Raw genomic sequence first — 15,602 nt, forward strand, 5'->3', positions numbered from 1 at the left:
ACTCAGGGGTTTCACTGGTCAAGACACCAAGGTGCCAGACAGCACCTTTGGGGCTCATGGCAAACAGTCAAAAATCATGATATCCTGGAGTGGCTTGGGAGGGACCTTGAAGATCATTTTTTTTCACCCAGGGACACCTTCCACTATCCCCAGGCTGCTTCAAGCCCCATCCAACCTGGCCTTGGACACTTCCAGGGATCCAGGGGCAGACAGAACTTCTCTGGGCACCCTGTGTCAGGGCCTGCCCACCCTCACAGGGAGGAATTCCTTCCCAATATCCCATCTGACCCTGCCCTCTGGCAGTGGGAAGCCATTCCCTCTTGTCCTGGCACTCTATCTCTTGTCCCAATTCCCTCTCCAGCTCTTCTGGAGCCCCTTTAGGCACTGCAAGGGGCTCTAAGATCTCCCTGGGGCCTTCTCCAGCTCTCCCAGCCTGGAACCACAGCAGAGAGGCTCCAGGAACTTCCTAGCCCTAAATGGGTCTTGAAGCAAAATTCTGCCTCCTGGCCCACCTGGAGCACTGCAGGGACTCACCTGGAACCTGGACTGTGAAGGATGGACAAGCAGGACCCCAGGACTCACCTGCACAGTGAGGGATGGACAAGCAGAACCCCAGGGACTCACCTGGCACCTGGACTGTGAAGGATGGACAAGCGGGACCCCAGGACTCACCTGCACAGTGAGGAATGGCTGAGTAGGACCCCAGGACTCACCTGGCACCTGCACAGTGAGGGATGGACAAGCAGGACCTCAGGGCCTCACCCTGAGCAGGATCCCAGGGATTCACCTGGCACCTGCACTGTGGGGGATGGAACAAGCAGAACCCCAGGAACTCACCTGGCACCTGGACCGTGAGGGATGGCTGAGCAGCACCCCAGGATCACCTGCACTGCGAGGGATGGCTGAGTAGCATCCCAGGGACTCACCTGGACAGTGAAGGATGGAAGAGCAGCACCCCAGGATTCACTTGGCACCTGGACTGTGGGGAATGGACAAACAAGACCCCAGGGACTCACCTGGCACCTGCACAGTGAGGGATGGCTGAGCATCACCCCAGGACTCACCTGGACTGTGAGGGATGGCTGAGCATCACCCCAGGATCACCTGGACTGTAAAGGATGGAAGAGGAGGACCCCAGGACTCACCTGGACTGTGAGGGATGGAAGAGGAGGACCCCAGGACTCACCTGGCACCTGCACAGTGAGGCATGGAAGAGCAGCACCCCAGGACTCACCTGGACTGTGAAGGATGGAAGAGGAGGACCCCAGGGACTCACCTGGCACCTGCACAGTGAGGAATGGACAAGCAGCACCCCAGGGACTCACCTGGATTGTGAGGGATGGCTGAGCAGCACCCCAGGATCACCTGCACAGTGAGGAATGGACAAGCAGCCCCCCAGGACTCACCTGGACTGTGAGGGATGGAAGAGGAGGACCCCAGGACTCACCTGGCACCTGCACAGTGAGGAATGGACAAGCAGCCCCCCAGGACTCACCTGGCACCTGCACAGTGAGGGATTTCTCACGGGCCTGCAGCCTGTACACCAGCATGTAGGCGTTGCGGGAGCAGTGCGTGCCCTTGCCGCACTTGGGCTTGCGGGTCTGGGATTTCGATGGCTCGGCTGTGGGAACAAAAGGCACAGCCTCAGCAACACACCAGCTCCTTCCCTGGCCCTCCATTAATGGGATGAGTTTGCCACCCAGCCAGCTTCTCTGTGCCAGGCCTCTGTGCCAAGCACTGGGCTTGGCACGGCTCAAAATTGTATCCCAAAGAAAGCCCCAAATCTCTCCAGCCTTTCTGGGTAAATCAAAGGGACTAAATTTAGGAGCCTGTTCTGAACCTCCCTTCTCAAGAGCCTTTCTTCTCTCCCCAGTGGAACTTCTCTGAGCCAAAAGCCACTCTTGGAAAAACATCCTTTCTCCCTTTTGCCTCTTGTTCTGCTGTCCTGACTCCAAAGAAAAGAGTCAAATCCTCAGGGAAGAAAATCGTATTTACAGGTGATGGTGGATATGAAAAAAAAACACAGCAAAGCTTTTAGGAAGCCAAGAGCCATGGAAAGGGTTGTTTGTGAGCAGCTGCTGGGGGATGTAAAGTTGTGTTGCAAGAGCTGCTGTTTCCAGATGGATTCTCAGGCAAGGAAAACACTTATCTACAGCTGCAGCTTCAAAAATCAAACCGTTCAAAATAATGGAAAAAATTAAAGGAACAATGTTCCACAAATTGAACTCTAAGTGGGCCATTGAATTATTAAGTTTCTTTCCCCCAAATTCTGAAAAAAATTCATGTGCCTTTCCCCCCACACTATCCAGAGGACTTCACAGACTCTATTTATTTGCATTTTATTCAAGAATTTTCGGAATTGTTCCCATCTGCATGGCCAAGACTCTCCCCCCTACAGACCTTCAGTTTATATTACTGACCTTCTCCTGCTGTTACATGTATTTGTAACAAAGAAAGGCCCCAGTTTTGCCTGGAACAGGCAAATTACATCAAAACTTGATACAAATATTAAGCTCCCAGCTTAAAGAGGCTCCTAAACACACTTTACTTCTATTTTCTAAACAGCCTTGACTTGAAATACGAGAAATACGAACATTTACAGCTAAGCACGAAACTTTATAAAATTGAGGTCGTGAAACTTTATAAAATTGAGGTCACAGCAGTTTACTTGCATTTCATTTGTTGCACTTGGTGAGTGGGGAGGGTCAAAACAAAGGCAGAGCTGCCCTGGTGCCGTTCAGGGCTCAGTTTCCCTGTGCACCACTAGATGTCCGGCCAGCTCCAGCCTGGAGGGAGGAATGTCCCCATTCCAAGGACAGAGTGGTGGCACAGGCAGGAACATGGACTCACTAAGGCTGGAAAATCTCTCCAAGATGATCAAAGCCAATCATTAACCCAGCACTGCCAGACCCACCACTAACCCTGTCCCCAGGTGCCACGTTCACACACTTTTTGAACACCTCCAGGGATTGTGACTCTACCACTGCCCTGCACAGCCTCCTCCAATGCCTGACTACACCTTACATGAAGGATTTTCCTCAATGTCCAACATAAATCTCCCCTGGCCCAGCCTGAGGTTGTTCCCTCTGCTCCTGTCCCTGATCCCTGGAGCACAGCCCGACCCCCCCTGGCTGTCCCCTCCTGGCAGGAGCTGTGCAGAGCCACAAGGGCCCCCTGAGCCTCCTTTGCTCCAGGCTGAGCCCCTTCCCAGCTCCCTCAGCTGCTCCTCAGTTCTCCAGACTCTTTTCCTTGTGCTGCAGACCCTTCCTCAGCTCCACTGCCCATTCTCTGTACATATTCCAGCACCTCGTGCAGGTGAGAACAAGGAAATGGGAGAAGGTTTAAGGGAGCACTTAAATCTGCAGGGGTTTTTTTTTCCCTCTAAAGATGCCTTAAAGAAAAACAACATTCCATAAATTCTAACCACAGCAAAGCATCCTGGTGGGTAACAATTCCTGGGAATGGATTGCTTGCACTGCAAGTGAATTTCTTCATAATTTCCCTGGCTTTCCCTGCTGTGAGCACCTGCACTAGAGGACACCGAGCCACTACAAAACCATTTCAACTCCAATTTCTTATTTATTGACTGCAGAGTAAGAAATTCACATCCTCAGCCCAAGCTTTCCAAGAAATCTCCAAGAAATTCTCCAGTCCAGGAACACAGTGATATGGGCAGGACACGACGAGCCAGGAAAACAGAAAAGCACCAAGGAAAAAGCTCAGAGTAAAAAGGCAGTTTTAGCTTCCAAGTTGTTATTTGGATCAAAATCTTTTTTACTGCCTCCAAGTCAAACACCTCAGTGGAAATAGAACCATAATGTGTTAAGGAAAACTGAAAGCATTCTCCTTATCTGTTCCAAGGAAGTGGCACCCGCCTGTTGCTCCCTGATAGGAACCCTCTGCCCGTGTTATCAGCGTCTTATCTGCCATGTGGCAGCCAGAGAAATACTAGAGCAGCTGATCACGAGGTGTAAACACTCACACGGGGCTGAAACAAGCAAATCTGGCTGCAATCCCCAGGATTGCTGTTTCCCACGTTCCTCCAAGCCCGTTCTGGGGAGGAGCAGGACGCCCGTGCTTGTGGTAGAAAGAGTTACTTTAAAAGGGCACTCACAACTGAAAGGTTTTACCTAAATCTTCCTCAATTCCCAGCTGGAGTTTCTTCCCCTCCATCTTCTCGATGTCCTCATCGTTGAACTTGTACCACTCTCCTGTCTGTGGGTCCTTCACGTGGGCGATGTAGTGCCCGGAGTAGGCGCTTACTCCACGGTGTATGAGCACAGCGCTCAGCTCGTACACGTACACCCCGTCTGCAAGGCAGGCAGCACTTACACACAGCTCTGCAGCCAACAGCACTCACCCTTCCTGCCCTGGGACCTCGTGTTTTCACCAGGCAGCAAAGCCTGCACTTGAACTCACAGCGCTTCAGGACATTGCTGAGAGGTTGGGGCTCAGTAACAAGGATGTTGATTGAAATACGGGCTTCAAACAACTCTGGACAGAATTTTCAATCAAAAATTGAGAGGAATTCAAGCAAAATTTGAGAGGAATTCAAACAAAATTTGAGAGGAATTCAAGCAAAATTTGAGAGGAATTCAAGCAAAATTTGAGAGGAATCACAGAATCCCAGAATGGTTTTGTTGGAAGGGGCTTTAAAGCCCATCTTGCTCCACCTCTCTGCCGTGGGCAGGGACATTTTCTACTATCCCCAGGCTGCTCCAAGCCCCATCCAACCTGGCCTTGGACATTTACAGGCATCCAGGGGCAGCCACAGTTTCTCTGAGCAGCCTGTACACCATCCCCCTCACAGGGAGGAATTTCCTCCTAAACAGAATTAGAGGAGATCTGCCAAGAGGCAATGGGCAAAGATAACAAAAAACTGCCCCAAACTCACTTTTTTGCTCCATGAAAGGCTCCATGTCCAGCAGCTCTGAGAAGCCAATGTAGGTGTTCAGCTTCTTCTTGTGGCCAGTTTGTCTGTGCAGAGGCAAAGCTGTGGCTCAGGGCACAGCAACAACAGCTCCCATCCCAAAACACCTCCCTTGAACCCCTGAGCACCCCTTGAGAGGCTCAGACACCTCAAATTAAAGCAGGAAGAGCAGGGTAGTGACTTCCCCAAGAGTTTCCAGGGTGTTGCCACTCACCTGTCGAACACAAAGCGCATGAGCTGCAGATTGAGGGTGCAGGGCAGGCTGAGCAGCCGGATCTTCCTCGTGGCGTTTTGCTTGCTCTGACAAGTCTCACAAAAATAACGATTGTCCCCTTCTAATTTTTCCTCCTGAGTGTGGAGAGGCAGAGGGAAAGGTCTTGAGAACATGTCAGCACTGAAAAGTCAATTGAGCTACTCAACAGCTGGAGAATGAGAAACACCAAAGTTATTTTAACGATTCAAGTCTTTCTCAGCTGCTGCCCAAATTTTTCTGAGTTAAATGACTGCACTTTACAGCATGGCCATAACAGGCTGCTCTCACTTTAAGGCATGTTTTAGACTGAATCAAGCCCCATTCCAAGTTCTCAAGTCTCTTACTCTTGCTCCTCGCCTGACTGAGTTGGTTTATACCAAGAAAATAATTAAATCACCCCTTTTACGAGTTCACATGGACCCAGTTAATGTAAAGCCACATTTCAGCCTGGAAACTACAGCCCTCTGCTCAGCCACCCAAAATCACCCTGCAGGAGTCACTCACTGCTTAAGCAGCTCCAAGGGCAGGGTTAGGCCAGAGGAAAATTCCAACCCCTCTAAAAACGTCACAGGGTTGTTCTGTGTGAAGGAGGAGCAGACAAATGTCAAGTTCTCCAATTCAGGAATTCAATCTGCACACCAAAACTATTTTTTTTTTTTTTTCATGGCAGACCTTCCAGGCAGAGCAACTGGTTTGCTGAGTGCAGCAGCAAGCAAGGAGCTCAAGGAAAGGGTTCAGGTCAGTTCTGTCCTAAATAGTTTGAGTGGAATCCACACCTTAGTGTGCCAGAGCTGAACTTCATATCCAGAGAAATTTTCAAGCTGAATTGAGGGCACTTGCAGCTGTTCCTGCAGCTATTCCCAGCACTCCCTGGTACTTCTGAGAGCACATTTTTCAGCAGGGAATGTCTCCTGTTGCTATGCAGATGAGCACTGACACAGAAAACATGGAAAGCAGCCGTTCTCCCAGTGCTATCCGTGACAAAGCAGGCAGAGACTTTTCCCTAACTTTCCTGGCAAAGTATTTTAACTAAAAATGCAACTTTCAAGTGCTTTTTAAAGCCATAACAGGAGCATGTGATGTCACTGAGCTATTCCTTGCTCCATGCCTCAATCCTCATTTTTTGGGTCTGCAGAAAAAAACATTTTCACTTGGATGCATCTCCCTGAGCCAAGTCAGTGGCTTCACCCCGACACCGACCTCGAAGGCTGTGAATTGGAGGAAGGAACTGAAATTCCTTGCTAAAAATAGCAGGACTCCAACCCCAACGAGCTCATACCTTGAGGAATTCTGTTATACAGTCTGTCAACTGCTTGTGTCCTTGGATGTTTAACTCCAGCTCGTAAAATTTAGACACCAGTTTAGATTCTCTGCCACACTGGTTGCAGCTGGGATGGGAAAGAAGACAAAAATATATCTGAGGACAGGTCAGGGCTCATGCATTGGGCTCCCAAGTCTTTGGTAAAATATTCCTTGTATAAAACCAGGAGAAAAACCAAAGTCAGGGCTAAGGAGATTCACACCTCCAGACCATAAAAACTCCAGGAGAAGGTTTAAACAGCTTAACAGTACCTACCAGGACCTGTCACAACTTGCATGTACCATTATATTTTATTTTTAAGGTGAAATTCCCAGCTCTGAGAACACAGGAATGAAAGTACAACAGCCAGGATGTTGTTTTCTGGCTGCCGGACCTGCCACTCCATTAACTCACTTGTAGGTTTAGTTGGTAAATTCTCATTAAAGGAGTAAAAGCAGCTGCAGAATTGTCACAGCAACACCACACACACAGGAACAGGAAAGGAAAAGGTAAATATTTCCCAGAAAGTGTTTCTGCTGCAGCTTAACTGCCTGCTCTGGTTGCTAGGAGGGATCTTTCCCTCCTGAATTCTTCTAAAAATTTAAATATTTACAGAAAGGGTCTTCCCAGAATTATTACTTACACTGTGACATAGGCATACTCTCCACAGAACTGCTTCTGCACAATGTTCCGGACATCTGGGTTTTTCTGTTTGGACAAAGTATCTTCCAGCAGGGACATGAACAGCTTGGAAAACTCCTGGGCATCCTGAAAGGGAAAACCAAGTTCATTAACAATCCACTACAGCACAATCCCAACCCTGTCACTAATTCACTGCTAATTACCCCGAGCCCTCCACACAGGCTGAGCCGAGGCTCCGTGAACAGCATGGAAAATAAAGACCAGGCAGGAGAACTGAGGAAAACAGAGGAATTTGGCTAAAAGGAGCAGGAGCGTGAGGCCCTCAGTGTGGGAGCACAGCAGGAGCTGCCCTGGCTCCCTGCCAGTCCTGCTGGGGGCTTTGACTTCTGGCCTGCTCCTCCCAGGATTCTGGAAGGGATAGAAACCCTCCTGTGGGGCTTTCGAGCCCCTTGATCCTCCTCTTTGCAGCTGTCCCTGCTCAGATCAGAGGTGAGAAGAGAAATGAAAACACCCCAAAAATGAGAGGCTGTCCTTTGGGTGATCCCAGCAATGCTCCAGAGCTTCCCCACACCCAGCTCAGGGCCTTTCTCTCCTGCCCTGGTTCTTCTCTTCCACAAACAAACAGGTTTTGGCTTCTCTCAGCTGCTCTTTGGTGTCCCTGGTCAGCTTCCTTCCTCTCCTGACCCTCCCAAGGAAACATTTGCCAGTGCTCTGCTCTTGCTCCAAAACCTCCCATTACCTCTCCAAGTGGATTTCCAAGCCCTGCCCCTCTCCCAGGCTCTCTCCAGCTGCAGCCCCTCAGCACTCAGCTCCCACGTGCTGCCCTGGGATCCTGGCTGGCTCCTGCTCATCCACCTCCCCCTGAGGATCTCCTCACCCTTGGGAGGGCCCTCTCACCTGGCTTCATCCCACCACTCCCCTGGCTCCTCCTGATTTGCACTTATCACTTCCTAGCCTCATTCCATTGCTCCATGGGCTCCTCCTTATATCCCTGTATTCATCCCATTGTTTCATGTTGTGATTCCATCACTCCCTGGGCTCCTCCTGATCTCCCTATCTCCATCCTGATCTCCCTATCCCCATCTCACTGCCCCTGGGCTCCTCTTTATCTCTGCATCATCATCCCATTGTTCCATGTCCTGATCCCATCACTCCCAGGGCTCCTCCTTGTCTCCCTGGCCCCATCCCATCACTCCCCATTCTCACTCCCTGGACTCCTCCTGATCTCCTTGGCCTCATTCCATTGCTCCTTAGCCCCATCCCATCATTCCCTGGGTTCCTCCTATCTCCCTGTCCTCATCCCATTTCTCCTTGGGACCTTCCTGATCTCCCTCTCTCCATCCCATTGCTCCCTGTTCTCCTCCTGATCTCCCTGGCCTCATCCCATCACTCCCTGGGCTCTTCCTTGGGCACTCCTGATGTCCTGGTGCCCTCCTATTTCCCCCCTGCACTCTGACAGGGCCCTGCAGCCTCACCTCCCCCTTCATGTTTGCACCCAGCAGCCAGACCCAGCTGGGAGCTGCCCAGTGAGCACCCAAGGGTGATTCCCAGCTTCTGGAAGTGCCAGGAGTCCCCTCCCACACACCTGCTGCTGCCCCGTGTCCAGCCCCAGCGCCTTGACAAAGGCCGAGGGGTCGATGTAGCGCCGCTTGCTGTTCTGCAGCAGAGCAAACAGGTACTGCAGGTGCTCACAGATGGTCTGGGGCTCATAATCTGGGAAAAACACAAGGCACAGCAGGAATTCAGGGTGAGAAGGGATCGCTCCAAGTGTTTCACAACCATTAAATGTCATGGGCTTGGAAGGAAATGTAGTTTGAGTTGTCAGAAAAACTGAAGTGGATTGTGTAGGTGATGATAGCACATCCCAGCACAAGCCAAATAAAGAATAATTTAGGTTGGAAAAAACCTTAGGATTCATCAAGTTCAGCTGTAAATATTTACATTCTGCAACTTTCAGATAGGAGGGTGGAGCCAGGCTCTGTTCCCAGGGAACAAGGGACAGGATGACAGGAAATGACCTTGAGTTGCTCCAGGAGAGGTCTAGGTAGGATATTAGGGAAAATTCCTCCATGGAAAGGGTGGACAGGCACTGGAACAGGCTGCTCAGGGCAGTGGTGGAGTCCCCATCCCTGAAGTGCTCAAAAACTGTCTGGATGTGGTACTTGGGTAGATAGGCTAATGGTGGGCTTGGCAGTGCTGAGGGAATGGTTGGACTGATAATCTTGGAGGAGTTTTCCAACCTTAGGGATTCCATGATTCCATCCTGCAGTGCCCACCATGAGCTGTGAGTGAAGGGTTTATACAGCATGCACCAACTACCCAAAAACCAGCTTATTTACCCCAGAAGGTGAAACATCATTTCCAACACCCATGAAACAGCAGCAGAGCTGAGGTGGCTGTGCTGACCCAGAGCCTCCCAAAGAGCAGAAAAAACTGGGAGCCTTAATCCTGTGTGGGGCCCAAATTTCAGCCCTGCCACAGCACAGACCAGCCCTGACCCACACATTCCACCCCCAGCACCATCACTAGGCTGCCTTAGCAAGCCCAAACCAAACCTTCATTTCCAACCAGCTCAGATCACTCTGACCTAGGATATCACCTGGATTAAGGTCGGTTCATTCCCAAAATCCAGATGATGGCTCTGAACCAACAGCACAGCGACGGCACAGACAGCCAGAGCTTCCCCCATGAATTCTCCTGACCAACCTAATCCCAAGGTGGGGTTTTAGGGAGGGAACAAACCCCTCTGTGCCACTCACCTGTGTCCTTGGGAACGCCGTCCCCGCAGGCGCTGGGGCACAGGTAGAGCGCCTGCCGCAGCTCCAGGTTCAGGAACCACATCTGCAGGAAGGTGTTGACGTAGCACGTGGCACCCAGGTTGGTCAGGCCCACAAAGGCGTTCTGGGGGACAGAAAAAGGGCCAGCTCAGGTCACCTGCCCTGTCCCCAGCGTGGCCCTGGCCCCATGGGGGGGGGGGGGTTGGGTACCTTCTTGCGGCGCTCGCAGTTGGGGTCGTCGATGTTGTGGAAGCTGTTCTCATCAATCTCACCCAGCCACGCGTGCTCCCCGATGCCCACCAGGCAGTTGGGGTTCCCTCGGCAGTTCCTCCTGGGGAGCCAGACCCCAGCTGTCACCCCCATGTCCCCTACAGACCCCAGCTGTCACCCCCGTGTCCCCTGGGGTCTGGCAGGGTGACGGTAGGGGGGATATGGGGAAGCACGTAATGTTGAATGGGATGAGACATGGAACACCTTCCCCCCCCCCCCCCCCAAACAGTGGTCATGGGTGAGGAAGGAGGTGGAGAACCAGAGGGGTTTTTAGGTTAAAAAAAAAGGGGATTCCAGGACCAAGAGGATCTGCGATATCTGAGAAGCCAGGCAGGGATAGGGCTTGCTCCAACTCCAGGATGAGTGCTGTGCATCCAGGCAAGGAGATGGGTTCCCTTTAGCCCAATGGGATCCCCCATAAATGGGGAGTCAGGCATAGAGGGGTCCCTACAACCCTGGAGTGGGAATATTTCCTTACATCTGGGAAGCCAGGTAAGAAGAGAGGTTCCCTACAACCCCAAGGTTATCCTAAAAATGGGTCTGGGACAAACAAGGACAGGGGCTCCCCACCAGCCCATGGGGGCTCTCCTATATCTAAAGAACCCACCCCACAACACCAGGGTGGTGCCCTATATCTGCTTGGGAGCCAGGTTGGGAAGAGGGTCTCCCACCACCCCAGGGAAGTTCCCCTACATCAGAGGGGCCAGAGAAGGAGAGGGGTTCCCCACAGCCCGGGGAGGGTCCGTCCCCTGTGTCTGAGCAGAGGGACAGAGGCTCCCCCCAGCCAAGGGAGTCCCCTATACCTGGGGAGCCCCACAAGGACACACAGGGCGCTGAGGGCCCAGCCCCGGGGATGGAGTCCCCCAGAAGGGAACACGGGGGAGCCTCCACCGACCCCGCGGAACCTCGGCAGGGCCGGGGACCGCCCCGCGCCTCATGGCGGGAGGGAGCAGGGGCTCGGAGGGTTGTGTGCCCGGCCCGGCCCCACGGTACCGGCAGGCGCCGCGCTGGCAGGGCTCCAGCCGGACGCGATAGGCCGCCTCGATGTGCTCCTGCGCCACCGCCTCGGGCGGCACCGTCTCGGTCCAGCGCCACGCCGCTTTCTCCAGCTGCAGCCGCGGCGCCATCGCTCCCGCCGGCGCCCCGGGGCTGCCCCGGCCCGGCGCGCTCCTTGTCCCGCTCCTTGTCCCGCTCCTCGCCCCGGTCCCGGCCCGGTCCCGATCCCGCCCGGCCCCTCCCGCCGCCGTCAAGGCCGCTGACGCCACGAGCGCGACGCGGTGACGGCGCGAGGCGCTGACGGTATCGGGCCGCGACGCGCGGGGCTGGAGGCGGGGCTTCGTCAGAGGGGCGTGGCTTGGGCGCGCCAGGTACGGGTTCGTGCCCGCAAGGGGCGGGGCTTGAGCCACAGGGGGCGTGGGTTGTGTGAGCAGCCGGAGGGGGTGTGGCCTGTGCGCGATGGGGGCGGGGCTCGCTTGCGATGGGGCGCGACTGATGCGGCGTGGGCGGGGCTTGTGGTCAGATGGGCGTGGCCTGTGCCACCATGGGCGGGTGTTGTGGGCGGGGCCTGTGGCGCGGGCCGCTCTGGGTCCCACCACCCCCCCCGCCACCCACACCTCGTCCCCAGAGCCCCCCAGCCCTGTACCCCCGCCAGACCCCTCTGTATCCCTGTGTCATCCCCCGCAGCCCTGTACTACAAGCCCCCCACACCAGAAGAGCCCGGACCCCCAGAGCTCCCACACCCCCAAACCCTATCCCGTACCCCACACCGCACCCCAATACCACAATCCTCCCTGTACCATCACCTCCCGGGCCCCTACACCCCTGCACCCCCTAAATCCTCCCACTGTCCCCCTCTCCTGCATCCCAAACCATCTCGCTCACACCACGCCCCTGCAGCCCCCCTACATCCCCGCTCCCCTCACGCTCCCCCTCCCATCACTCCCGTACCCCACCCCGCCCCGCTCAGCCCCCCCAAACACGGCAGCCGCACTGGTTTTCTCTCCTTTAATAGCTGTCCCCGCGGGGGGGTCCCCGCAGCACCCCGATTGTCCCTCGCGCCCCCACCCCGCCGCCACCCCCCGGGGCACCCAGGCGGCCCGGCCGCCCCGGCACAGTTTCGGGGGGCCGGTGGAAGGGGGGTGTAAACATTTTTGGGGGTCCCGGCCCCCCCCCACCCGAGTCACCCCGGGGCAGCGAAGCACCGTTTCCTCCTGGTGGTTTTTTTTTTGGAAAAGAATAAACTTGGCCAAATTCCCCCCAAACTCTGTTTCGGAGGGGTTAGGAGGGGCAGGGGGGCACGGGGGAGCCCCCCAGGGCGCCGTGCCGGAGGTCGATGGGGTGTCGGGGGATCCCGGCGGACTCCAGCGCCAGTCCCCGCACGCAGCCCGAGATGCCGGAGCTGAACTTGCCGGCGGTCAGGGCGCGGGGGTCGGGGGCGCCGCCTGCGGGGGCACGGGAGGCGCTGGGCGGGGGCTCCGCTGGGCCCGCCCCCGTCCAGCCCGGGACACCTGCCCACGTCTGTCTTGTGTCCCGCCAGGTGTCCCCACCCCATGTGCCACCACCCAGGTGTCCCATCCTGCGTCCATCCCATGCCTCTCCCTGCCTTCCATCCTCTGTTCCACCCCGTGTCCATCCCGTGTCCCATCTCATGTTCCACCGGGTGTCTTATCCCAAGTGTCATCCCATCCCCATCCTGTGTCCCACCCCATATCCATCCTGTGTCCCATTCTGTGTCCACGCCACGTCCCACCTCCTTTCTGTGTCCCCTCCCATGTCCCACCCCATGCCCATCCCCTGTCCCACCCTGTATCTGTGTCCCACCCCATGTCCATCCCGTGTTCCACCCCCTGTCCATCCCCTGTCCCATTCTGTGTCCCATGTCCCAACCCGTATCCGTGTCCCACCCATGTCCATCCCCTGTCCCATTCTGTATCCATGCCATATCCCACTCCATGTCCATCCCATGCCCCACCCCATGTCCAGCCCCTGTCCCATTCTGTGTCCCATATCCCACCCTGTATCTGTGTCCCACCCCATGTCCATCCCGTGTCCCACCACACGTCCAGCCTCTGTCCCACCCCATGTCCATCCCATGTCCCACTCCATCCCCTGTCCCATTCTGTATCCATGCCATATCCCACCCCATGCCCATCCCCTGTCCCCACCCCATGTCTATCCTGTGTCCCACCCCATTTCTGTGTCCCACCCCCATCCATCCCATGTCCCACCCCATGTCCAGCCCCTGTCCCACCCCATGTCCATCCCATGTCCCACCCCATGTCCATCCCCTGTCCCATTCTGTGTCCATCCCCTGTCCCACCCCACGCCTCACCCCATCTATCCCACATCCACCCCATGTCCATCTCACGTCCATCCCACACCCACCCTGTGTCCCAGCCTGTGTCCCCCGTGTCCCCAGTCCCTCCGTACCCACGTAGACGCTGCCCTCGGTGTTGGCCATGACGTTGGATCCGGGTGATTCCCCACTCACTGGCTCCTCCCCGTCCACCTGGAGCTGCCCACGCCGGCCCTCCCTGCGGGGCACCATCAGCACCTGCACCCCCCTGCACCGTCCCGTGCCACGCCCAGACCCCTGCCCACCTTATCACCATCAGCACCTGCCCCCCCTGCCCTGCCACGCCCAGACCCCTGCCCACCTTGTCACTGTCAGCACCTGCACCCCCCTGCCCTGCCCTGTGCCACGCCCAGACCCCTGCCCACCTTATCACCATCAGCACCTGCCCCCCCTGCACCACCCTGTGCCACACCCAGACCCCCGCCCACCTTGTCACTGTCACCCGGTGCCACTCGCCGTCATTGACTGGGTCTTCAGAGGTGATGGTGGCCTCGCCGCTGCCCAGCTGGTAGCTGTGAGGGGCACGGTGTCAGTGTGCACAGTGTCAGTGTGCAGGGCACCTCGGGGGGCACCCTGCGGGCTCAGGGGACCCCCGGTGCCACACATCACCCCACGGTCTCCTCTCACCTGAACACCAGGTGCCCATCCTTCAGCCCGAGGCCAAGGAAATCTTTGGCTTTGCCACCCTCGCCGGGCTCCTGTGGGCACAGAGGGGGGTGAGCAGGGGGCACCCGGACCCCAGCCTGAGGGGTCCCACAGGTGATGCCCCCTGTCCCCCTGTGCCCTGTCTCACCGCGCCGTGCCACAGCAGCAGCCCCTGGGCGCTGCGCGTCCGCAGCTCCAGCTCGATGGTCTCGGGAGCCTCGGGGGGGCTGCCAGGGGAGGGGCGTGATGGGGGGCAGCACCCAGAAAGGGGGCGGTGCCATGGGGGGGAGCGCAGCACCCCAAAAACGGGGGGGGTGCCATGGTGAGAGGGGGTGCAGCACCCACTCGGGGTGTCCCGTGTCACTCACCCACGGGGGAAGAGGTGCCCGGGAAGGGCCAGGTAGGACCCGTCCTGGAATGCGGCGCTGAACTGCCCAGGGGCGTCTGGGGGAAGATGGGGGGTCAGGGGGGATGGGAGGAGGGGGCCCTGCCCGCATTTTGGGGGGAAAAAAGGGGAAATGGGGGCAGGGACCCACCGCCACCCCCGCTGCCCTCCTGCCAGTCCTGCTCCAGCTCTGCCAGCGCCGAGCCTGCGGGAGAAAAAGGGGTAAAGGGGGGGACATGAATCCCCTTGGTGTCCCCAGGTGTCCCCTCACCACGTCCCTGCATGTCTCCAGTGGTTCCAGGCATCCCCAAGTATCCCCCAAGTGTATATCCTTAACAGTGTCCCCAGGTGTCCCCCATGTCCCCAGGTGGCTTCACTTATTCCCAGGTATTCCCAAGTGTTCCCCAAGCACGTGTCCCTGCCATGTCCCCAGGTGTTCCTGTGTCCCCAGTCAATCCCCAAGGGTCTCCAGGTATCCCCAGGTGTCCCCCCCATGTCCCCAGCTGTCTCCAAATGTTGTCACGTGTCCCCATGTGTGTCCCTAAGTGACCTCCTCCATGTCCCCAAGTGTCTCCCCATGTTCCCAAGTTTCCCCACGTGTCCCAAACCATCTCCAAGCACCCCCAGTATTTCCAAGTATCCCCCAAGTGTGCGTGTCCCTTGTGTCCCTGAGTGTCCCTGTGTCTTTCCTTTGTCCCCCCAATGTCCTCCAGTGACCTGAGATGTCCCTCTGTGTCTTCAAGAGTCCCCAGGTGTCTCCCCATGCCCCCCCATGTGTTCCCCCTCGCTGTGCTGGCAGTGTCCCTGCATGCTCCTCCCTGTGTCCCCAGGTGTCCCCAGGGTGTCCCCCCGTGTCCCTGTGCTGTCCCCTCACGGTGCTGGCAGCGGGCCCCGCTGTGTCCAGGGGGGCAGCGGCAGGAGCCATGGACACAGGAGCCACCGTGCAGGCAGGGCCGGGAGGGGTGACAGCCTTCGGCCTCCTCCTCCTCCTCATCCTCGCAGCGTGGGCCTGGGGACAACAGGACACGGTCACTGCAGGTGACAG

The 15,602-nt window shown here is 56.4% G+C and overlaps 2 protein-coding genes across 4 annotated transcripts in view; both read right to left on the reverse strand.

Moving 5' to 3' along the window:
• The window catches only part of USP48 (ubiquitin specific peptidase 48), a 31,939-nt gene extending 20,534 nt beyond the window's left edge, over nt 1–11,405 (reverse strand). Inside the window, exons 1-10 of one of the 2 annotated variants that reach the window (XM_054648007.2) lie at nt 11,166–11,405; nt 10,113–10,233; nt 9,885–10,026; nt 8,711–8,838; nt 7,127–7,251; nt 6,463–6,571; nt 5,145–5,278; nt 4,895–4,977; nt 4,131–4,310; nt 1,496–1,621 (exon numbers count right to left, since the gene is read on the reverse strand). In XM_054648007.2, the coding sequence (XP_054503982.2) occupies nt 1,496–1,621; nt 4,131–4,310; nt 4,895–4,977; nt 5,145–5,278; nt 6,463–6,571; nt 7,127–7,251; nt 8,711–8,838; nt 9,885–10,026; nt 10,113–10,233; nt 11,166–11,299 (1,282 nt within the window). In that variant the 5' untranslated portion in view covers nt 11,300–11,405. The remainder of the gene's footprint in view (nt 1–1,495; nt 1,622–4,130; nt 4,311–4,894; nt 4,978–5,144; nt 5,279–6,462; nt 6,572–7,126; nt 7,252–8,710; nt 8,839–9,884; nt 10,027–10,112; nt 10,234–11,165) is intronic. The other variant, XM_054648008.2, reaches the window with a different exon arrangement.
• A 763-nt stretch (nt 11,406–12,168) lies between these two features.
• HSPG2 (heparan sulfate proteoglycan 2) overlaps nt 12,169–15,602 on the reverse strand; it is a 44,543-nt gene continuing 41,109 nt past the window's right edge. For both annotated transcript variants that reach the window (XM_077190286.1, XM_054647833.2), the window contains 8 exons: nt 15,432–15,566; nt 14,709–14,762; nt 14,541–14,616; nt 14,321–14,399; nt 14,155–14,225; nt 13,956–14,039; nt 13,602–13,705; nt 12,169–12,613 (listed from right to left, as the gene is read on the reverse strand). In XM_077190286.1, the coding sequence (XP_077046401.1) occupies nt 12,450–12,613; nt 13,602–13,705; nt 13,956–14,039; nt 14,155–14,225; nt 14,321–14,399; nt 14,541–14,616; nt 14,709–14,762; nt 15,432–15,566 (767 nt within the window). In that variant the 3' untranslated portion in view covers nt 12,169–12,449. The remainder of the gene's footprint in view (nt 12,614–13,601; nt 13,706–13,955; nt 14,040–14,154; nt 14,226–14,320; nt 14,400–14,540; nt 14,617–14,708; nt 14,763–15,431; nt 15,567–15,602) is intronic.

This window comes from Agelaius phoeniceus, chromosome 24 (assembly GCF_051311805.1).
Source record: "Agelaius phoeniceus isolate bAgePho1 chromosome 24, bAgePho1.hap1, whole genome shotgun sequence".
In the NCBI taxonomy this organism is placed as follows: Eukaryota; Metazoa; Chordata; class Aves; order Passeriformes; family Icteridae; genus Agelaius; species Agelaius phoeniceus.